The sequence below is a fragment of the Giraffa tippelskirchi genome, chromosome 8 (assembly GCF_054371585.1).
Source record: "Giraffa tippelskirchi isolate mGirTip1 chromosome 8, T2T-mGirTip1v1.2.pri, whole genome shotgun sequence".
Lineage (NCBI taxonomy): Eukaryota > Metazoa > Chordata > Mammalia > Artiodactyla > Giraffidae > Giraffa > Giraffa tippelskirchi.
The window spans coordinates 51,140,049-51,163,582 of record NC_137282.1 but is presented as its reverse complement, the minus strand read 5'-3'; the positions used below and the strand labels follow the sequence as shown (position 1 = coordinate 51,163,582).

The 23,534-nt window shown below is 48.4% G+C and overlaps 1 protein-coding gene across 1 annotated transcript in view; it reads left to right on the top strand.

Moving 5' to 3' along the window:
- The first annotated feature begins 1,382 nt into the window (after positions 1-1,382).
- Positions 1,383-23,534, top strand: part of TRIO (trio Rho guanine nucleotide exchange factor) — a 349,468-nt gene continuing 327,316 nt past the window's right edge. Inside the window, exon 1 of the mRNA XM_081520842.1 lies at positions 1,383-2,071. Within this exon, the coding sequence (XP_081376968.1) occupies positions 1,900-2,071 (172 nt within the window). The 5' untranslated portion in view covers positions 1,383-1,899. The remainder of the gene's footprint in view (positions 2,072-23,534) is intronic.

Here is a 23,534-nt window from a genome sequence, read left to right as displayed (position 1 = left end):
TAGGTATGGACTCATGGATATTTATTTGATACTTTGGGTATAATAGAACATTGCTTTATTTTGCTGTTCAAATTGTTACAGCTTTGATCACTGGGAGCTCTTTCAGTTGGCTTCTGTGTCCCTCTGAGAGACCCTCATCATTGCTCTGAATGTTGATTAATTAAATAAAAATTTTTTCTTAGCACTTCCTTATCGTCTGGCACAACAAGATGCTCTAGGTTCTCTTGTATGTTTCCTGTTCTAGTCCCACAGTCAGCCAATCCCCCTGAGGAACCCGGGTTCCTTTTACTGAAGAACGGTGTTAACAAAAGATTTGAGTGTCTGATGTGTGACTTGCTACAGTAGTGTTATGCCTAAGTTCACTCGGCTGACAGAGCAAGGAAATGTACATACATGAAAGAGCCTGTCTGTATATATATATATACACACACATATCTGCAAATCTTTTCATACCCACTTGCATCTATATTAAGCTAAACAGGAGTTTATACTGACGTCTTCAACTCTAATCCCGTACCACACGGATCATTCTAGCTTCCCTAACAGTGAAAAACCTGGTATTCATCATTCACTATTCATTTTCTTAATTGTTCATTTCCAGGATTCATGTGTATTGGTTTCATCAGTATTCACCAGTTTTTTTTTTTTTAATTCAATCTTATCCATCTCTTCTTGTTTCCTGCGCACTGGATACCAATAACTTCTGCTCCCTTCGCTTGTAGCCACGTACACAGGCGTTTGTACTTGAATATTTTGTCAAATGCTGGTGTGACACGGATCTTCCTTAAAGCTGTATGTCACCTACCCCTCACTTCCTGTGGTCTCCTCAGCCACCATCACCTTACCCCTTCTCTACATTCTGGTAGAGTAAGGGCGGAGGAGCTGTGAGTCCCGAAGCTCCTGTGGCAGACGAGGAGACGGCCCCCAGGAGTTCAGAGGCCTGCTCCATTATTCCCTCTGGGGCTGGAGTACAACACGCGACCCGTTTTCATGATCTCTTCCCATTCAACAACGATTATGGAACCCCGTCTACGCGCACACGGGGCCCTGAGCTGGAGTCAGCCCGCCCCGCGGCGAGATCAGTCGTCAACAGCTCCAGCGACTGGAGGGCGGTGCGGCGCGGCAGGAGCTAGCGTCCGACGGGGGGCGCCATGCCGGGCCTGGAAAGGTGCGCGCCCTCGTTGCCTCAGAGCGTTCCCTCCTTTTCGCCGCCGCCCGTGAGCAGGAACAACGCTGAGACGCTCCCGCCGCCGCCCGCCGGCCCTCCTGCGCGGCCCCGCCCCTCCCGCCAGGCCCCGCCCACCACACGCCCCGCCCACCCGCCGAGCCCACGCTCCGGCCCAGACGATATTCACCGGAAATTCCCGAAGCCCCTCTTTTTTTTTTTTTTCCCCTTCCTCTCCTTTCCCTGCTCTCCCTTTTCCTTTCACCCGGGTTCCCTCCGCCGTGATTTCCCCCCTCCCCCCTCCTTCCTTTCCCCATCTGAAATCAAGATGGAGGCTCGCGGCGGCCGCCGGCGCCCGTGATCGCGGAGCTCCCGCCGGCCCCCCCGGGCCCCCCCACCCCCCGCCGCCCTCGCGACTGCGTGTCCGGCGCCGCGGCGCGCGTGGCTGCCCGCGCTCCGGCCGGTGCCGCCGAGGCCGTGGCTCCGCGCTCCCGCCCCGCGGCCGGCTCGCGGCTCCCGGGCGGAGTCCTCGTCTATGTGGGCGCGCTCCTCGGGCCGAGCCGCCGCCGCCGCCGCCGCCGCCCGCCGCCGCCGCCGCCCCGGGGCTCTGCGTCCACGCGCCGGGCGCGGGCAGCAGGGCGCTCGGCGCCGCCAGGCCCGGCGCGAAGCGGGCGGCGCGCGGCGCTAGGGGCGCGGGGCCCGAGCCGGGCGCGGCCGCGGGCGCCGCCGCAGCCATGAGCGGCAGCAGCAGCGGCGGCGGCGGCGGTGCTGCCGCCGCCCCCGCCGCGTCCTCCGGCCCCGCCGCTGCGGCCAGCGCGGCGAGCTCGGGCTGCGGGGGCGGCGCCGGCGAGGGGGCCGAGGAGGCGGCCAAGGACCTGGCCGACATCGCGGCCTTCTTCCGATCCGGTGAGTGCACCCGCGCCGCCGCCTGCGCGCTCCGCCACTGGCCCCCGCCGCGGAGGCGCGGTCCGCGGGCCCTGGCGCGCCCGGTGCTTGCTCGCCCGCCCGCCCGTCGGGCCCGGAGCGCGCCCGCCCAGGCCGCTGCCCTGCGCCCCAACACCCGCGGGTCCCGCTGCCCGCGCCACCCCGAGCGCCGCGGATCTGCCCGGGCGCCTCCGGCTCGTCCTTCCCTTCGCTCCCGCCCCTAGTTTCCCGGGTGAAATCTCCCCGTCGCCCGCCCTGGCGGCTACCGCTCCACCGGTTGGGGCGCCGGCTCTTTGTCTCTTTCGCGGGAGGGCCGAGGAGGCAGCGAGGGCGGAGGCCCCCCTGCCCCCCACGAGGCCGAGCGGACGGGGGCGGCGGGGCCAGGCCCCGGGAGAGCGGTCTCTCATCTGGGCTGGTCTCCGTGGCCGATTTGTCCGTGGTCCCTCATCGGCTCCTTAAGCAGCCAGGTTTCTCCTCTCCCCTGTCACCTCCCCGGCCTCGATCTACACTTCTGTGAAACGGGGCTGCCGTGGCACTCGCTGCCCGGGGAGGGGAGGAGGGCGGTGATGGCTGAAATGGAGCCCGGCCGGCCGGGCGATGGGTGAGCCATTGTCTCCGGGGGGTGGCCCGGGAGGGACACCCTGGGGACGTGATGGCCCCGGGGAGGAGGCACGGGGCCGGCACGCGCTGGGCCCTGCCCGGGAGGCAGTGCCGGGTTGTCCGGGTGTCTCTCGGGCGAAGGGGAGGGGGTGGTCACGGGAGAGGCGAGCTTTGCGACCCGCCCGCGGGGAGCCAGCGCGGGAGGCGTGACAGGGCGTCCTGGGGACCCCGGCGGCGGCGCCTCGTCCCGCCCGCGCCCCTGCGTCCCCGCTCCCAGACCGGTTTGTTCGCGCGTCCAGGCGGCCTCGCGGCCCCGCAGCGCGGTGCCCGGCGGACCAGGTGCGGGGCAGGGAGGATGCAGACTGGGCGCTGGAGAACCGAGGAGGGCGGGCCAGGTCGGGGCCGGGCCGGGCGGGAGGGCGCAGGGCGCGCGCGGGGTGCTGGTGGCGGCTCCCGGGAGGACAGCGGGGCCGGGGATGTCGGAGGAGCGGCCTGCGACGGGGCGCGCACCGGAGGCCGGTGGCTCACGTTTCTTCGTGGCCCCTTTCAAAATCCAGTCGCCAGATCCGGTGAGATCAGTTGGGTAATCCGGGTCGCAGAGAGCAGTTTGCAGCGGGTGCGCGATAGTCGGAGGCAGAAGTTAGCCTTCCCGGGTAGACCCCTGGTTTAGTAGTATTGTCTTCCTTCGTTTTCTTGATCCTTGCCAGGCGGGGTTCGTTTTGAGTCGTTTTAACAGATTGGTTGTGGCTGGGAGTGACACTCGCTGACTCTGTGCTGTCAGCTTGGGGTTAACATACTCCCCAGTGCGCTCTCTCCCTGTGAGGTCCCCGCAGAAAGCAAAGGTTCAGGAAAACACGAACTCCTTCAAATGAAAGCCTTTTTTTGTGTGCAACTCGCCCGATAGAGCAGCCCCATCTTACCACTTAATAGCAGACTTGGGACGTCTTCCCTTCATGCCCTGAAGCTAAGTCTAGCCTGTCTTCTCTCTCTCTCTTCACCACCTGTCACAGAATAATAGATTCTGTGCAGAATCCAGCGTCTTTCTCTTAGAAAGGCGTGTGTGCCCTGGAGAGGGAATTTTTGGTGCTTATGAGGCCAGACGTTCTTACATCTTTATTATGCACAGTAGAGAAATCACTTCTGCTCAGAAGAGCCTCACAAGACATCAAGTTGGACTGGACACTCACATAATACTTGCTGTCAGTTACTGTGGCTTTCCCCAGGGTTTACCTATTGGTGGCCCCGGCCTCGTCCTGTGTTTGCTTCTGTTCATGTTCCCTTTGGGGTAGAACCAGTCCGTGCTGCTCAAGAGTGTTCTTTTCTTCCTCACTCCAAAATTGATTGGGCATACTGCTGCTTTCGTTGTTTGACTTGGAATCAGGAGCCAGAGCAGATTGTAAGTAGGCAGCCATTGTTCGGTCCCATCCCAGGGGTAGCCTAGAACATCTTTTGAATGTGCTTTTCCCTCCTTAGGGCAACCCTGAATTCCTGACCTAGATCTTGGCTCCAGCATCTGGGGCAGCAATAGCTAGCAGAGGGATAATAGAGGAGAGGGACCATTTAGTTGGATTGATGGGTGGGGGTGGGAAGGGGCAAACATTTAGATAGATGAAGCAGGGGGACCCTGGGTGGACACCTCACTTGGTGGAATGGCTCAGGCTGGGTGGGGGTGGGGGATGGCCCTGCTGGGCAGTTTTGATTGAATGTGGATGGTTGAACAGAGAGGTCAAGTCCTTTAGTAAAAGTGGACATTCTTTCCTGAGATGTAGAAACACAGAAAATAGGTTCTCACTGACAGGGGTGGACAGATCAGAGTGTGATCGGTTTTCCATGGTGTTGTCAGCCTGGTGCTTAAGATTGCCAGCCTGATTTAGACAAGGCACTTCTATTGGTTACCTTTTATTTCTTGGCCCTGGAACTGTTGGGTTGGCCACCTTATTTGCTTGCCTCCTTTTTGTTCCTTGTCCATACTGCAAGGATTTACTTTTATCCTTGTGGTTGATGAGTGAAAAATGGTAACTATGATTGGATGAAAGGAGAATGTAGCTTATTAGAACTTTTACATAATTAGAGCAGTTCAGGAATAGAATGCACCGCCATTATTACTGGATGCACTCAAGCAGGGCACTGCCACCTGCCCGGGTTGGGAACTGAGGGCAGGACTCTTGCACTTGGAGAGAGTCTGGAGAAGGGGGCGGGTGGCTCCAGGGCTGTTAACATCCTTGGACTCTGGTTCCCTCTGAGCTCCTAGCTCCTAGTGGTCATTCTTTAGTTTTCTTGTCAAAAGGCATCACAAACATGAGCTAGTCCATTTAAAACAATTTTTTAAAAGTTTACGGAAGAGGAATCAGACTTCTAGGGAGGTTGAGTGACTTGCTCAGAAGAGAACTCTGGTAGAGTTGGGGTCGGGTCTGGAAGCACTTCCCTCACTCTGGTACTCTTTCCCCAGTTGCCTGTCATGGCCAGGACTTTGCTTACATTAGTTCTCAATCCCGCTGGGACCGATCACTTTTATTGCCAATCTATTTTGGGGCCCTGTTCTTGTGACAATAAATCATTCTTTCAGAGCTCTCTATTTAACCTTACAAGAGTGTGTGTGTCTGGTGGGGGTACTTACATAAATGCTTTATTTTTAACCTGCCTGGTATGTTTCAGGTTGGCATTATATGAGTGTGCAGAGCATAAGGGTTTGTGGTTATTCTGAAAGGTGTCAGCTCACTGCGCTAGGTTCCTTTCCTTGCTAAGTTTTACTTCTGGACCCCTGGCTGCAGCCCTTCCCTTTCCAATGGAATATGTGGAGACAGTTGAGTCAGTTATTTAACAAGAGAGCAGGGTGCATGTCCTTCTATGTTGATATAATGATTTCCTCATGGAAGATTGAAGGAACTTGTCTTCAGATTTCTGCTTCTAACACCACTTATGTCGCTGGCCTCTGAGCCTGCCCTGCTGCTTCTGTGTATATTTAGAAGCCTGGTAGCTTTGGTCTTTGTGAGCTCCAATAATAATTATTGTATTAAGAAGTCAGACCTTGTTACCCTCAATATTTTGAAAAGGAAAGTGGAAGAAAATGTAACTTGATTGTGAATGTTGGTTTCCCCCTTTTCAGTGGCACAGTGAGGTTCAGTTTTAGAGGAGAGCAGAGGGGGAGCTGGAAGTATCCTGTAAATGATTTTCAGGAAATCAAAGGACAGTAAAAAAAATCATTGAAGGAAACTTTCCATTAAGACCTTGTAAATTGACTTATTGACAAAGACAATTGTATCTTTTCCTTTGCAGTTTAACCATCCACGATTCAAATGAAGATTAGATGAAGCCATTTAAACCGTTTAAAGGATTAACCAAAATTTAAATGAAGCCAGTGGTTCTGTTCAAGCTGTGGCATGTGTAATGTAATACATGTAATACACCCGTACAGTGTGTATTAAAAATATGTGGTTAGCATGGCCTTTTCAGGCCTTTTAAATGTTGTGATAAATGTGGGATCCGTTTCTAAGTGAAAAATGTGTTTGGAGCGGTCATAATCTAAATCAGCCGTATCTGATATTTAAGTTTATTTCCTTGACTCTTCTACTGAGGAAATAAAATTTTATCTCATATCCTTGGCGGCATTCCAGAGAAAAGTCCAATTCTTAATCAATAGCCACACTTTGACTGCCTAGTCAAGTCACTTACGTTGATAGGGATGAATTGTGTTGTACTATAAAAAGTCGCCTTAACAACTCCCTTCATTCCTCCTCGGTTCTCTGATGAATTGGTTTTTTATTTCCTTAAGTGCATTGTCTCGACGGATTTTTAGTGGTGCCGCCGGCAGAACAGGAGCCCCCTCGGTGCACGGGGAAGAATGGCTGTGGGTGAGAACCCCGCCGCGTTCCGGGAAAGGAGGCGGTGCCTCCGCCGCGGCTCCTTTCGTCCTCTCGCGAGCTTTCGGCCGCAGCGCCTGGGCGAACGCCCCGGCGGCTGTGTCTGTCCTGAGGACGGAGATGCCGGCTTTTGTATCTTTCCCCCTGATTCTCAGCCCCGCGCAGGCCGCTCGGGGCGGGTAGGGAACGGGGTTGGCCCAGGGGTGCAGAAAGGTTGCGAGGGGTTAGATGGCGCCGGGACGGAATTCTCTCTCGTTCCACTCCAGATTCCGCCGCCGAGCCGTCCAGTCAGCCCTGGGCGAGGGGACAAGCCCGCGCGGGAATCTTCTCAGAGCCCCTTGTGTGTGGGCGGGTGTATTTATTATTATTGTTGTTGTTATTATTATTACTGTCGTTCTGCTGGGGCCATTCAAGGTATTCCTGTTGCTGTATCTCTGCACTGAGGGCAAACGAACAAAAATGGAGAAAGGGTGTGGGGGTCGGGACAAGGCCCCCCCCCCCCCCCCCCCCGGCAGGGCGCTGGTGTGCCGCCTCCTTCCCCTTCCCTGCTCCCTGCCGCCCCTGGGCTCCCGTGTCCACCGAGGAGGCCCTGCCTCCCGGACTGTCTGGGTCCTGCTTGCTGTCACAGTGCCCGGCCCCAGCCCCGGGGGTCTCCCAGCGAGGAGACCGCCTGGCTGGAGTTTCCAAGCGGGTGACATTCTTGTTGATGGGGGTTCCCGCTCTCCTGTTTACTGGTTGGCCAGTGTGTCATCTTATCTTCACTTTCTCACTTGCTAATGGAAGCCTCGGTTTGCTTAGTTACCTTCATTTCCTTCTTTTTGGTTCCCTCTCCCCATAAGAAAGCCCTTATAAACCCAAGTTCTGCACCCCCTGCCCTCTGGGAAAGGTTATTTGTCTGGGGCGAGTTTGACAGGAGGGTGTGTGGGCTTCCCAGGCTTAAGGCCTAGGGGCTTGATCCGGAGAAAGGGTGCGACCTCTTGGAGTATTTGGTCTAATGCCAGATGTCCTCTGGCAACATGAAACTGACTTAGGTCATAAACATATTTGCCTTGCAGGCTTCCCTGGTGGTTCAGACAGTAAAGAATCTGCCTGCAACACGGGAGACCCAGTTTCGATCCCTGGGTGGGGTAGATGGCCTGGAGAAGGAAATGGTAACCCACTCCAGTACTCTTGCCTGGAGAATCCCATGGACAGAGGAACCTGGCAGGCTACAGCCCATGGGGTCGCAAAGAGTCAAACATGACTGAACAACTAAGCACAGCACACACACACTTGCATTGTAGGCTACTAACTTCTTTGATCAGCCACATGTCTGCTCTTCTCTGGGAGGACTGTGGAGCAGTCTATAGAGCAGATCTTGTAGTTTGGAAGGAGCGTGTTGTTTGGGTTCTGTCATAAGTTAGTACAGTTTAGCAGATGCCCTGACAGAGGAAGCTGTAATGAAAACCTTAGTGAGCAAACAGAATAGTTTCTTGGTCTAGGGTACTTTGGGTTAGTGGTGTCCACATGAGTCCATCAGGCTTCTTTTCTTACAGCCCATAACCCTGTTGTGGACAGCGATGAATTGTACTCAGTTTCTCTTCAGGAGGGGTTTCTGCAAGGTCCTGCCCACTGCATGGCTTCTTCCTCTTTTCCTTCCAGGTACTTGGTATTGTGTTCTGTTCCTGTCCGATTGCTGGGAAGGGCTAAGGCCCTTCCTTCATTGTCTGCTGCTCTTGCTGGCGTTTAAGAGTAGATGTGAACAGATGAACTGTGGTACATCCATTCAGCTGATGCTGCGTGAAGAAAGGCTGCCTCCAAAGGCTACATAGGAGTCCACTTGTATGACTTTCTCAAATAGAACTGGAGGGACAGAGAAGCGATCAGCTGGTTACCAGGAGTTAGGGGGGGAAAAGGGTGACTCCAGAGGGGCAGTGTGGGGGATGTTTTGAAGGATGATGAAAGAAAGCGTTTTGTATCCTGGCTGTGGTGGTGATTCTGCATATTAAGATTCATAGACCTGAACACAGGGAAAGGAATCCATTTGTACTGTATGTTAATTTAAAACATAACATTAAACAAAAACTAGCGACAAACTGGGCAAAAACAGTTATTACAATTCAGATGAAGAATTACATGTGCAGGATTGAAAAAGGGCTTCCTCAAATCAGTAAGAAAGGCAGTCCGAAAGGGAAATAGACAATACAACTACAGAATGGCCACACACATTCAAGGAAATGCAAATATAAACCGTGAGACACCACCAGAAGCCAAATCTAACAGAAGTAATTTCTCAAAGGTAAACTTGAATAAAATTGAGTTATTTTGGAAAGAGTTTTCTGTTGATTTTAAAGATAGTAATAGTACAAGTGGAGTGGGTTTAGAAAAGGCAGAGGGACCAGAGATCAAATTGCCAACGTTCATTGAATCATAGAAAAAGCAAGAGAATTCCAGAAAAACCTCTACTTCTGCTTCATTGACTATGCCAAAGCCTTTGACTCTGTGGGTCACAACAAACTGTGGAAAATTCTTAAAGAGATGGAAATATCAGACCACCTTACTTGTCTCATGAGAAACCCGTATTCAGGTCAAGAAGCAACAGTTAGAAAGGGACATGGAACAACTGACTGGTTCCAAATTGGGAAAGGAGTACGTCAAGGCTGTATACTGTCACCCTGCTTAGTTAACTTCTGTGTAGAGTACATTATGTGAAATGCCAGGCTGGATGAATCACAAGCTGGAATCAAGATTGCCAGGAGAAATATCAGCAACCTCAGATACACAGATGATACCACCCTAATGGCAGAAAGTGAAGAGGAGCTAAAGAGCCATTTGATGAAAGCGAAAGAGGAGAATGAAAAAGGTGGCTTAAAACTCAACATTCAGAAAACTAGATCATGGCATCTGGTCCCATCACTTCATGGTAAATATTAATAGAAGGGGAAAAAGTGGAAGCAGTGACAGATTTTCTTTTCTTGGGCTCCAAAATTACTGTGGATGGTGACTTTAGCCATAAAGTGGAAAGACACTTGGTGTTTGTGAAGGAAAGCTGTGACAGACCCAGACAGCGTGTTCAGAAGCAAAGACATCGCTTTGCTGACAAAGGTCCATCTAGTGAAAGCTCTGGTTTTTCCAGGAGTCTTGTATGGATGTGGGAGTTGGACCATAAAGGCTGAGCTCTGGAGAATTGATGCTTTTGAATTGTAGTTCTGGAGAAGACTCTTGAGAGTCCCCTGAACCTGCAAGGAGATCAAACCAGTCAGTCCTAAAGGAAATCTACCTTGAACATTCATTGGAAGGATTCATGCTGAAACTGAAGCTCCAATACCTTGACCTCCTGATGCAAAGAGCCGACTCATTGGAAAAGACCCTGATGCTGGGAAAGATTGAAGGCAGAAGGAGAAGGGGGTGACAGAGGATGAGATGGTTGGATGGCATCACCAACTTAATGAGCATGCATTTGAGCAAACTCCGGGAGACAGTGGAGGACAGACAAGCCTGGTGTGCTGCAGTCCATGGGGTTCCAAAGAGCTGGACAGGACTGAGCGACTGAACAATAGTCAGATGGACCTAGGTGGGACCAAACTTGCTGAAACGTCTAGGGTTAATCTGAGGAAAGGTTGAAGATAGTTATGGGGAAATAAAGATTCTTTTCTTAGATTCTGTAAGAAGCATAACTTGGGAATCCATTTGACAAGTCTGCTGACTTAAAAAAACTATCTTTAGATGCGAACAGTCACCATTTTTCCTGCTTCAAATTCTCCCACTCCACTGAGTTTTGCTGCCGTCCGGAAAGAAAAAGTAGCACAGGCAGAGTGGTCTGCTGGGCCTTGACATTCCTGGTGTTAAAGAGGGAATTTCTAGGAATAAGTTTCACTTGGAGAAGGGGGCGTTGTTCCTGCGTAAATAACTGTGTGAGATCATTCACCCTCAGTTCATGGACTTTCCTACATGTAATTAACTCTGAAGCTGTGTATTTCACAGTGTTGATGGTTAAGGAGTGAATTTATAAAGTGTTAGTCTCCCCACTTAAGACTCATAACCATAAAATGAAGTTATTCTTGAACTTGAGAAAAACACAATTCAAATTTAAAAATATAACCCTTGAATATTTTTAGATAGGTTTTGTTGGTGACTCTTCAAGTGTGGTCGCCTGTGTGTATCTTGGAAAAGTCGTAAAAAACCCCACTTTGGAATTCTGTGAATGGGAGGTGTCAGTGCAAAAAGAAATGAATGTATCAGAGACTGATATTTGAAATCTGTTTCTTTTGTTTAAATTTTTTGGCCATGTGGCCTGTGGGAGTGTAGTTGCCCGACCAGGGATCCAACCCATAGTCCCTGCATTGGAAGCGCTGAGTCTTAACCACTGGACTGCCAGGGAAGTCCTTGAAATCTATTTTAAAACAACCCATGTTTCTTAGTATATGTGAAGTGGAATGTATAGATAACGTGAATTTTAGATGTTTTAATTTGAGTTTGAAAATTAGGCTTATAAAAAGTCTGAGAGGTTGGTCAAAACAGTATATACAGTTTTTCCATCGTTGTTTCCTTTTACTTCCTCTCCTCATTCTGATTCACGTCTTTAAGGATTCCTTTTTCCTTCATTATTGCTGCTGTTGAACATCGGGCCTGCAAAACCCAAGCAGGGCCCCCCTGGGCCATTTGGATTCTGCAAGTTTTATGTTTTACTTGCTTTTACTCTTAGTTATTGCTTGTTCTTGACATCAGATGCTCTAGGATCTGCCGGAATAACAAAATGCATGTTATTTATTTATTTATTAATTTAGCTTTTAAGTGATAGGGACCAAAAAGTACAATTCCTCTGTTTATTCTGAGGGTGCACACAGATATATTAGGAAGCAGTGCTTTGATTAGACTGTTGTTGTAAGTATTTCTGCTGATCTAGAATCAGTCCTAGAATGAAATCTCCAAAGTCTAGATTGTCGAATACTTTACCATGCCAAAACAAATTGATTCCTGGTGTCTGATACTAAACAGATGTTTCTTGCTTGTAGATAGCTTTTCAAAAAAAAAAAATTGTGATTATGAGAAATCCCTTCCAGCCCTCACTGTCCTTTTCGGTACCACAGTGATGGTAGCTGGCACCTAAGGACCCTTACCAGCTCCAAAAAAGCCAGATTGCACCGAGGCAGAGTGTATTTCACATGTTTATTCCAGGGTTACTTCACCTCCATCTAAACGTTGCTCTTGTCCTAATATATCTTGGGTCCAGGAACTTTGAGAACCGTCGCTAATTGGATGGTTTCCAGGCCATCCATTTCCTTCACGTGACAGTTCTGTTCACGTGTCCCCCTCTGGGAGAGCAGCTCCTCGCGGGAGTAGTGAGTTTCAGTATTCTGCGAGCTGGCCGTGTACTTGTTTCTTTCCGGATATTTGACCGCAGCCTGCGAGATGCAGAATCTGCCGTGTTCATTGCTGGGCATCTCTTGTCTCCATGGCATCATTTATAGGTCCTGTCTCAGCCCTGCCGATTGCTGAACACACAGAAGGGGACAGCCTGCTGGTGAGATGGGACCTGTCCCCCCCGAACCACATTACTGGAGACCTCTGACTGTAAACCCTACCCAGGATTAAGGTGGGATGATGGTAAATTGCCCGTGACAGCTTGTACTGTGGATTTGGGGCTGTTTGTGGAGAAAATGGGATGGCAGGCAGTCATGGAATCGCGTGCTTGCTGTAACCTCAGTCTTCAGCAGCAGCTGTCAGAGCAATATGGGAGGCCAGGAGCCCCAGTCCTCGGGGGTCAGCTAACACCTTTGGAGTTAGGCTCCATAGAGGGTCAAGTAAGTGCATGCAGAAGCAATAACCTGCTTATAACGTCAGAGGATGATATTTAAAATGCTATGTTTGTTTTCTTCACCCCCAAACGTTATGAACGCCAACCTTGTCCTTCACGAAAACCTGGTAAAGCTTTCTCTTAACTATTATCTCTATTGCTGCTACCACCTGAGGGCCTGTGGGTTTAGGTGCACGCAGGTGTTTTATATACGTTTTTTCATGTCAAATCATATCCCCCCCTCCAGCAGGTGGAGGCTATTTCTGTGTTTGGATGAGGATCTCATCTCAGCCTCTGGGAAGGTTGAATGACTGCCCCAGTTTGCACTGCCTGTAAGGGCTCGGGCTGGAATTTAAACCCACAGCTGCCAGACCACAAAGCCCCCACATCGCCTATTCTTTTCCAATGGAGGGAGAGAGGAGAAATGACCCTCACTCCATATAGCATCCCACAAGTCCCGGTGTTGTAATTGTCAGATCTTTAAAACTGAATGTGTATATCCTTGTGTGTTGAAGATGGAAGCTGTAATTTACAAGTCTCACACTGAACAAAAGTGGAATGCCAAATTCCGGGATAGAGCAAGAACTTTTTCACTGTGGTCTGAGCCCTGTGATTTAGCTTCTGTGCTTTTCCTCTTCTCACCTGATTAAAGCTGATGTTCCTTCTTATGTAAATAACCCCAGTAACCCCAGCTGTCCCGCTGAGGTGGTTTTGAGTTTTGCTGCCTCCATCCTGTCTCTGTCTAGGGAGGACTCATGTGGCCGGGCTGGTCCCCACTTCCCTGGCTGTGGCCACTTAGTCTGAAGTGGGAGGAAGTGTCGGTGGCCGTCAGGGTTGGCGGAGGGAAGTTTGGGAAGGGCAGGGAGAGGCTGGCTGGGGAGGGAAGTTTTCTAGCCATTGGCTGTGTGTGTCACATTATAAAGAATTCCTGGGCTTCCTTTCTAACTGAGGAAGGTTGCATGGGTGGGGGCATGGGGAGGGGCCGGAGACTGCTAAGCTGCTTTTTTGGGGACAGTTTTATGAGGTGGGTGTGGTCATTCCCGGGTTCTTTCTAGAGCTGTTTTGTTGCAGCTTCTCATGTCTTTGCTGTTATTCATGGAAATGTACGCATAGATGATGAATGTTGTGGTCAAGGGGAACAGAGACTTACTTCCTGCCGTCCTCTTTTAGTGGGATAACTCCTGGGCGTGTGTTCTAGGTTTTCCTTTCTGTGGGGTACATTTCCATCAGGTACACCTCACCTCTCCCCCTCACAGTATATCATCGGAAGGTGTACTATCCTCTTAAAATCTAATTTTCCTTTCTTCCTGGTTTATTCAAGGAGTTTCTTAAGTTTCATATTTTTTTCATTTTTGTTTAATTCTTGCTTTTAAAAAAATTCTACAATTAAAGTCATATTGGCCTACTGTTGAACGGGAGAGTAGGTGCTTTTGACATGCTATTTTAGTTTATCTTGATTTTTAAACCAGCGCAGGAGGTGCAAGGCTCAAATTAATATCAACTTAGTCAAGTTGAGATTTCACTTGTAGGCATCATTTGTGGCTGTTTAGTTGGTTCTTGTCTTCATGGTTGATTGCATTTAAAGTTTGTTGCGGTTTTTTCTGCAGGAGGAGATGGCAGATGAGTTTATTTTGAGAAACCAGTTCTCATGTTCAGAGAAGAACTCAAAATCCTCAGTGGTTACTATTTCACTGCAGGAACATCACCTATTCCTCCCCTCCCCCCTCTCTGGATATGTATACACACACACATATATTTATATACATTAAATTTAGATATGATTTTGTATCTGAACCATTTGAGAGTAAGTTGCAAGGTGATGGTGCCCTTACCTCTAAAGGTGACTCCACGGTATTTTCTCAGAGCAAGGACATTCTCTTACATAGTGACCCAAATTAGGAAATTAATTTTTATGTGTTATTATCTAAATCTGCTGACTTCAATAAAATTTTACCAATGATTCCAGAAACTGTTGGTGATTAAAAAGATCTTGGTGATCCAGCATTCTATCCAGGAACACATACAATTATTGATGCATTTAGTTGTCATGTCTCTTTGGTTTTCTTTAATTGGGAACATCTCCTCAGCCTGTCTCTCTTGTTCCCTGGAAGGTTCTAGTCAGTTCTTTGGAGGACTGTCCCTCGGTTTGGGTGGAGTGTCCCTCCTGACCAGGTTCAGGTCGTGTGTGGCCGATGGAAGGGCTGTGTCCTTCCCCGAACGCCCTGTGGGGGACCCAGCTGTCACCTGCCCTCTGTGAGATGTTCGTTCAGTCTTCTGATTCAGGGGGTGACTACCACTGTACTGTTCCCTTGTAATCAGCATCTTGTGGACAGAGAATTCGAGACTGTGGAAAATCCTGTTCCTTTGCTGACTCTAATTTGCTGGTTATCTCCATTGCTGACTTTTGCCCGAATCAGTGATTATTATGATGGTTTCAACCTGGTGAGTTTTCTAGCTTCATTACTCCTCCTGTGTTTCATTGGCTTTCGCCCATAAGGGCAGAGCCTCTCTTTCTGCCACACATTTATTTCAATAAGTGTGGCCTTACGGATTCCTGTCTTGTTGTTCAGTCGCTAAGCAGTGTCTGACTTTTTGCGACCCCAGGGGTTGTCTTAGTCAGTGGGTTATAATCCTTTGATGTCATTACTTAGCTTGATGCTCAGTTGTTCATGATCTGGCCAGTGGTGTCTTTTCAGACTGGCTCCTTTATCTTTTGTGACGTGTCCCCATCATTTATGGGGCACTTCTTTATTTTCTGACACAGTGAAATGTCCCAGGCTTCTGTTCTTTCCTGACTCCAGCCCTGAAATTGCCCTTCTCCAAGGAGCCCTGGTTCATTTTAGCAGAAGACAGCATGAAGAAACTCAGTCTGGGCACTGAGTGTGCTAATGCTACAGGGGTGTTACTGCTTCCAGAACCTCTCAGTGCACAGAGCCGGGAATTGGGGAGTTTGTGTCCGCACATGCTTATGTGCACACACACACAGCATCACATGACATGTGCTGTTCTTTGTGCACCTGTCTATAATAAAAACCACGAGTTTGTACACATGCCTTCAATTCCAGTCCAGTACTACAGACTGCATTTCAGTCTTCCCTTTCCCAAACTTGTAATTCCCTTCTCTGACAGTGAAGTCTCCTTTTATCCCTAACGTCTCCACTGACTTACTCAGTCCTAGAAAATGCAGAAAGCAATTTCGAAATGCTAAGCCATACCACTGTGATAAACGAACCTGCATCTTAAAGTTGAAACTGTTCAAATCGGCAGTTAGCGGTCAGCTTCTGTTCAGCTCCGTGCCTTGTCACTTAGTCACCCAAAGAAAACAGATGAAGTCATGGGCTGGAACTCCCCCGAGGCATGTTTAAGAAAAGAGCTGCCAGACTCCGTCAGCAGCTTGCTTTCTGGGGATGTTGAAGCACAACGTTGGAAAATCAGGAGTTGCCAAAAAAGAAGGAGAGATTAATTTCTAATAAGTGTGGTTTATAAAGCCGACACCTGTTGTGGGCAAAACAGTTGATTATCTTCATCTCCGTGTACTTGTTGCCAAAAGAGAGGAGGGAAAAGAAAAAAAATGTTGAGATACTAAGAATGAGTGATTAGACACAAGGGATGGTCTGAGAATGGGTGGGTGTCAGGTGGAGGCTGGGGAGGGGGTGGTCTTTTCGCAGGAATCTGTCATGTGCTATGAGTAGAGGAGGGAGCTGAGTGCGTGGAGTAAGTCATGAGTCACAACTTCCAAGACTTGCTTGCTGCCCTTCAATGATTAAATGTTTCTTCTCAGAAACCACCTCTGGAGTGTCTGTGTTAGCGCGGGATTTCTAGGAAGTGTCTGTGGGCACTCAGTTCTAGAAACTGTGGGCCACTAGGTGCAGATCTCGTTACAGGCAAGATGAATTTTTGCTGTTCAGAGTTGTGCTCCATTAAAGGATGACACAGAAAGAACACAGGCTCTTGATTAGGGGAGACAGTGTCAGTTTCCTTTGTTGCACTCGGTTTTATGTGCCTGTCCACATGCTCCTTGGATGATCGTCTGGGAGAGTCAGCCTCTGTAGCTGTACTAGCCCTTCCTACAACTAGACAGTTCAGCCAGAAAGAAGAATCTTAATTTGCTTGTTAATGCCCTAAGAGCGAAAGCCTTTTGGTTTGGAAAATTTGGAGAATAAAAGGTCATGACTGCTAGTGGGTCAGGCATTCTGGGGAAGGGCTTTTGGGTGCTGAAAATGTTCTGGGATTACCTAGTGGCCGGTGGCTTAGCAGTAAAGAAATCTGTCTGCAATGCAGGAGACGTGAGTTCAGCCTCTGGGTGGGGAAGATCGCCTGGAGAAGGAAATGGCAACTCACTCCAGTATTCTTGCCTGGAGCATCCCACGGACAGAGGAGCCTGGCGGGCTACAGTCCACGGGGTCGCAGAGAGCCGGGCCTCACCAAGCGCACACACATGATGGTGAATATACATACTAACTATACTAAAGTCAACTGTACACTTTTTTTTAAAGGGAGAATTTTACACTATGCGAGTTACGTATCAATAAAAAGGATACAACTAAATTGGCAATATTTTGAAGTCTTAAACAGCTTCATTTATTTAGTGCTTACAGCCACCAGCTATTTAATTTTCACAGTCCTCTGCAGGGTAAGCAGCGGCATCCAATTTTGTACCCAAGGGAGGGGACTCAGAGAGAGTTTTAACTTCTTGCAGGTCAGTAGCTCTTAGGGCTGGCCCGGAGGATCCAAGCACACAGTGGTCTCCCGGGCAGGGTCCCGGGTGGAAGGAGTGTGCCTGCAGGGTTTTCTCCTGCTGTACCCTGCATATGACACTGCGTGTGGGACACCATCCCGGGAACTTTAGTGTCAGAGAGGAAAAAAAGAAATCACTCCCTTCTGAAGGAGGGCCTTGTGGATAAGATCTGATTGGGCTTCTGTTGTGGTTTGATGGTGCATGCGTGCTCAGTCGTTTCAGTCATGTCCAACTGTTTGTGACCCCATGAACTGTAGCTCACCAGGCTCCTCTGTCCATGGGATTCTCCAGGCAAGAGTGGGTTGCTATGCCCTCCTCCAGGGGATCCTCCCGACCCAGGAATCAAACCCGCATCTAGGCTCATCTCCTGCATTGTAGGCGGAATCCTTACCACGGAGCCACTGGGGAAGGCTGATTTGATGGTACATTTGGTAATTTCTTAGAGAATGTTGAATTATCTATCCCGTTGAAAATTTCGGGGCATCTCAGTCAAAAAGGTAAGGACAGGCTTTGCTCCCCTGAAGGTGATGTATTTGTGGGCCCTGAGGGCACAGCTGAAGTGGTTCAAACTGGTGATCGCACCCTTGCAGCGTCCTGGGGAAGTTGAGGGAGCGGCAGCGTGCTGCCCTGCTCCCACTCAAAGTGGCCGCCAGGGTTCTCCTGCTCATGTGAGTTCTCCGTCCTTGGAAATTGGAGTCAGCTCTGATCGCTCACACACACACGGCCAGTGTGTTAGACTCCAAGACAGAAACAGTATCCATTTGCATAAAATCGCGTATGCTCTGTTGCAAGAATTTTCATTGTGCCTGTTTCAGAATTGAGTTGACACTTCATACAGAGTATGTGAGCTTCACTTAAAAGGAGATGTCTCAGAAAGAAGAATTTGTGTGGCTTTGACATTACTTTTGGGCATGGTCCCTGAAAGAAAGGAACCACGGAAGACTTTTTTTTTTTTCCGAGCATTTTGAAACCTTTTCTCCTGCTTCCATACATTAAAAGCATGTAAAGCAGGTTGGGGTTTTGTCTGCTGTGTCGCCTGCCTGCACGGGGACCAGAGGTCTGGTGGAACAGGAGCCTTCCTGCTGGGTGGTGACCTTTTTATGATGTTTGGTCTGTCATCTTTGTTTCTCTGTTTCAAATGCCTAGCTCAGAATTGCTTGGTGCTTGAAGTGGTTTTCATCTTCACAGGACTTTATGGGCATTGTTTAATGTGCAAGGCAGTATGTAATGAATGAGCTGTTTATCCTTTGATCTGTGTCAATATGCCAGGTGCCATACAGCTGGAGAAGACAGAAATAATATTCTGGCCGGCGGGAGTTTGTATCTTTAAAGAGGCAAGGTGATTAGCAGATTCTCTCTTCTGGCCTCTTTTGAAAATGTGCTGGGGGATAATGTAGAAATTAAAAGGACAAGAGGTGATCAGCGAGCCCAAGTCCACCTAATTGGAACTGCTCTCAAGGTGAAAATGAAATTTGAGGTGCTCTTGAAAAGACCAAATCTATTATCTCTCACTTACCACACATATATTGACATACATAATATTTCTCCTGTTTACAGATGAGGATTTTACCAAAGCTAGGGCAGAATTATTTTCAGTTCTCTTTATACCACCCCTGAATCCTCTTTTTCTTTGCCTGGGGTGTAGGGATGTGCTTTGTAACCAAAGCTACATGAGAGTCACAAGTGCAGTTTTCTGAGTTTCAGACCTGGTCAGTCCCTCCGCCCTCGCTGGGCTGGCCTCAGGGGAAGCTTCTAGACCTCTTGCCCCATCAGGTGCTCGAACCCCCATTGTACACCCCATCTGTGGCCCTGCCGTTGGCCCTGTCTCTGTGTTTGGTGTTCCCTCCTGTTCTTGGTTTTCCTAACTGCCTCAGCTTAGGTCAAGCATCACTTCCGTTACAAAACCACCCATGTGTCTTCTCCTGGCCTCGTTGGCTGTCTGTGTTGACATAGAACCTTGTGTAGACCACGTTCTGGTTCTGGGTCTTTGGGTTGTGGTTGTTTCCTGTGAGGGTGGGCTGCTGGCCTCTGGCCTAGGGCAAGCTCCAAGGAGAGACGCGGTCGACGCTTTTTGATTCACTGGTCCTTAACCCAGCCTGTTGGAGAAGAAAATGGTAACCCACTCCAGTATTCTTGCCTGGAGAATCCCATGGACAGAGGAGCCTGGCGGGCTACAGTCCATGGAGTTGCAAGAGTTGGACACGACTTAGCGACTAAACTACCACTACCACCGTCACCCCAGCCTGTATCAGAATCACCCACAAGGTTTAAAAAATTACAGAATTGCCAGCGATTCTCATTTAGTAGTCTAGAATAGGGCCCTAGAATCTGTATTTAATAAAAACCCTACTGGTAATTCATGCACAACCAGAGACAGCAACCCTGAGTTACACCAAGGTGCACTTGGCTGGTTTTGGTTGCGGGGCCATGGCTAGTTTTGGGTAATATGCTCAGTGTGCAGACCCTTTCGCTTACACGCCTGGAGGAAGTGGAGAGAGGGAGTGCGGGCCGCGTGTGATGGGACAGCCTTCCTGGGAAAGAAGACTGGCCCATTGAGGAGCCGGCCGACCAGCCTGATTGTCTGCTGTGCAAACAGGCTGAGCGCACCACTGGCCTTCCAGGCTAGCATTTGAAGTCACTGTGTTGCCATAGAGATGTTATGTAGTGTTGAAGGAGATTAGAGAAATCACATCGTAAATTATCAGCACAGATGGCTTGTAATTTAACACTCTCCTAGCCCATGTTCTTTGTACTGGTACTTGAGGACGCTTGAAAATAACAGTTCTTACTTTGTTTTTCACCTGTAAAAATGGCCGAGTTCATACCGTGATTTGAAATGGGGTTTATTGTTGCCACTGCCACACACAGTATACAAGGGCAGTGACAGGTGGGAGAATACTTGAAAACATTTTGGGAGTGGCCGCTTTACCTCTACTTTTACAATTCACATGTAATTTGCTTTTTTTTTTTTTTCGGTCCACTTAGATTTCATACTCTCCCTTAGTATTATTTTAAAAATTTTTATTAATTAAAAAAAATTTTTTTTTCTTTATTTATAGCTGTGCTGAGTCTTTACTGCTATGTGGGCCTATTTTAGTTGTATGAGCGGGGTCTGCTCTCTAGTTGTGGAGCTTGGGCTTCTCATCATAGTGGCTTCTCTTGTTGCCGAGCACAGGCTCTAGGCGCCCAGCCCAGTCTCAGTAGCTGTGACTCGTGGGCATGGATGTTGTGGCGTGTGGGCTTAATTGCTCCACAGAATGTATGATCTTCCCGGACCAGGAATTGAACCCATGTCCCCTGCATTAGTGGAGAAGGCAATGGCACCCCACTCCAGTACTCTTGCCTGGAAAATCCCATGGATGGAGGAGCCTGGTAGGCCACAGTCCATGGGGTCACTAAGAGTCGGACACGATTGAGCGACTTCACTTTCACTTTTCCCTTTCATGCACTGGAGAAGGAAATGGCAACCCACTCCAGTATTCTTGCCTGGAGAATCCCAGGGACAGCGGAGCCCAGTGGGCTGCCATCTATGGGGTCCCACAGAGTCGGACACGACTGAAGCGACTTAGCAGCAGCCGCAGCAGCCCCTGCATTAGCAGGTGGATTCTTAACCACTGGACTACCAATAAAGTCCCCTCTCCCTTATTATTTTGATAGCACTAGTCAGGGATAATTTTTATCTCCTGGCTTGATAGTAAAAGGAATATAACAAGATCGCGTAGATTCAGGCAACACACTGACTTTCAAGGTGTTTTATATGTGATCGACAATGTAAAGGGTATTTTCTATAAGAGACCTCTTTGAAACTTTTTCCTCTAATGTTTTAATCTATGAACTGATGGGTAACTCTTAAAGATTGCATCCCTCATCAAGGAAAATTATTCTTTCTCTCTTGCAGGGAACTGGAGTTCTGAAATGTGCATGCATGTAGGCATACACACACACATATACACACATGCATGCTTATAATTTACATTGTGTAAATGAGAGTGAATATATATCTAAACCACTTTAAATTAGGAAGTGATAATCCTATTAATGGACCTAACAGAAGCAGAAGATATTAAGAAAAGGTGGCAAGAATACACAGAAGAACTATACAAAAAAGATCTTCACGACCCAGATAATCACGATGGTGTGATCACTCACCTAGAGCCAGACATCCTGGAATGTGAAGTCAACTGGGCCTTAGAAAGCATCACTACGAACAAAGCTAGTGGAGGTGATGGAATTCCAGTTGAGCTATTTCAAATCCTGAAAGATGATGCTGTGAAAGTGCTGCACTCGATATGCCAGCAAATCTGGAAAACTCAGCAGTGGCCACAGGACTGGAAAAGGTCAGTTTTCTTTCCAATCCCAAAGAAAGGCAATGCCAAAGAATGCTCAAACTACCACACAATTGCACTCATCTCACATGCTAGTAAAGTAATGCTCAAAATTCTCCAAGCCAGGCTTCAGCAATACGTGAACCATGAACTTGCAGATGTTCAAGCTGGTTTTAGAAAAGGCAGAGGAACCAGAGATCAAATTGCCAACATCCGCTGCATCATTGAAAAAGCAAGAGAGTTCCAGAAAAACATCTATTTCTGCTTTATTGACTATGCCAAAGCCTTTGACTGTGTGGATCACAATAAACTGTGGAAAATTCTGAAAGAGTTGGAAATACCAGACCATCTGACCTGTCTCTTAAGAAACCTGTATGCAGGTCAGGAAGCAACAGTTAGAACTGGACATGGAACAACAGACTGGTTCCAAATCAGGAAAGGAGTACGTCAAGGCTGTATATTGTCACCCTGCTTATTTAACGTGTATGCAGAGTACATCATGAGAAACACTGGGCTGGAAGAAACACAAGCTGGAATCAAGATTGCTGGGAGAAGTATCAATAACCTCAGATATGCAGATGATACCACCCTTATGGCAGAAAGTGAAGAAGAACTAAAGAGCCTCTTGATGAAAGTGAAAGGAGAGTGAAAAAGTTGGCTTAAAGCTCAACGTTCAGAAAACTAAGATCATGGCATCTGGTCCATCACTTCATGGGAAATGGATGGGGAAACAGTGTCAGACTTTATTTTTTGGGGCTCCAAAATCACCACTGATGGTGATTTGCAGCCATGAAATTAAAAGACGCTTACTCCTTGGAAGGAAGGAAGGTTATGACCAACCTAGATGGCATATTTAAAAGCAGAGACATTACTTTGCCAACAAAGGTCCGTCTAGTCAAGGCTATGGTTTTTCCAGTAGTCATGTATGGATGTGAGAGTTGTACAGTGAAGAAAGCTGAGCGCCGAAGAATTGATGCTTTTGAACTGTGGTGTTGGAGAAGACTCTTGAGAGTCCCTTGGACTGCAAGGAGATCCAACCAGTCCATCCTAAAGGAGATCAGTCCTGGGTGTTCATTGGCAGGACTGATGTTCAAGCTGAAACTCCAATACTTTGGCCACCTGATGTGAAGAGCTGACTCATTGGAAAAGACCCTAATGCTGGGAAGGATTGGGGGCAGGAGGAGAAGGGGACGACAGAATATGAGATGGCTGGATGGCATCACCGACTCGATGGACATGGGTTTGGGTAAACTCTGGGAGTTGGTGATGGACAGGGAGGCCTGGCATGCTGCGATTCATGGGGTTGCAAAGAGTCAGACACGACTGAGAGACTGAACTGAATCCTATTAATATAATTTAAAAATTCAGTAAAGCTTTTTTTGATTTTTAGGTACTTGGGGTTAGTTACACACAAGAACATAATTCTTAGATTTTTTTTTTTCTCACATTCTGAAAGCATCCAGAATTAACAGGCTGTCCCTACATACATTTTAATGAGTCTCATTTCTCATTTCTATTAGTGGTTATTTGCAAACAAGAAAAAAACAAGTAAGTTTTCCAGTCTCCAGATAGTTCCTGACTTGCTTATATGTGCATGTGACATCAACAGTATGGGGCACTTCTCTGTGACTCGGTCTGCCTGTGTAAGTACTCTTTATGAGCCTGTGCTGCTGGTGCGGGTGGTGGTTTCTGATGCCGTTTAGTGGTGGAACAGGTAGGTCAGTTGTGAACCCAGCTCTGCTGGATGTAGTAATTCCTTCAGGATGAATCATTCAGATGGCTTAAGTCTTTTGACACCTCTGTGTCAGTGCTGGAAAATTTAACAGCAGCAACAAAAACCTTGGTAGTTATATTGAAAAGCATCTGAAAAATAATCTTACCAGAGGCCTCAGAGCCATTACAGGAGCGAGGGGGGAAATGTTGGGAGTTTCTCTGAAACTTTGGCTTCTCTGAAGCCCCAGTTTCTCTGAAAAGCATGTCACACCACTCGGCAAGGTTGGCTCAACCTCCTGGGAACCGTCCTCTGCCAGTCTGCTGGCACTGGCTTGAATGAATCAGGGTGAAATTGCCAAATTATTGAAATAGATGGCTCGAGGGGAGGTTATTTGGCTTGTAAACCCACCTGTCACGGTAATGAGGCAAAACT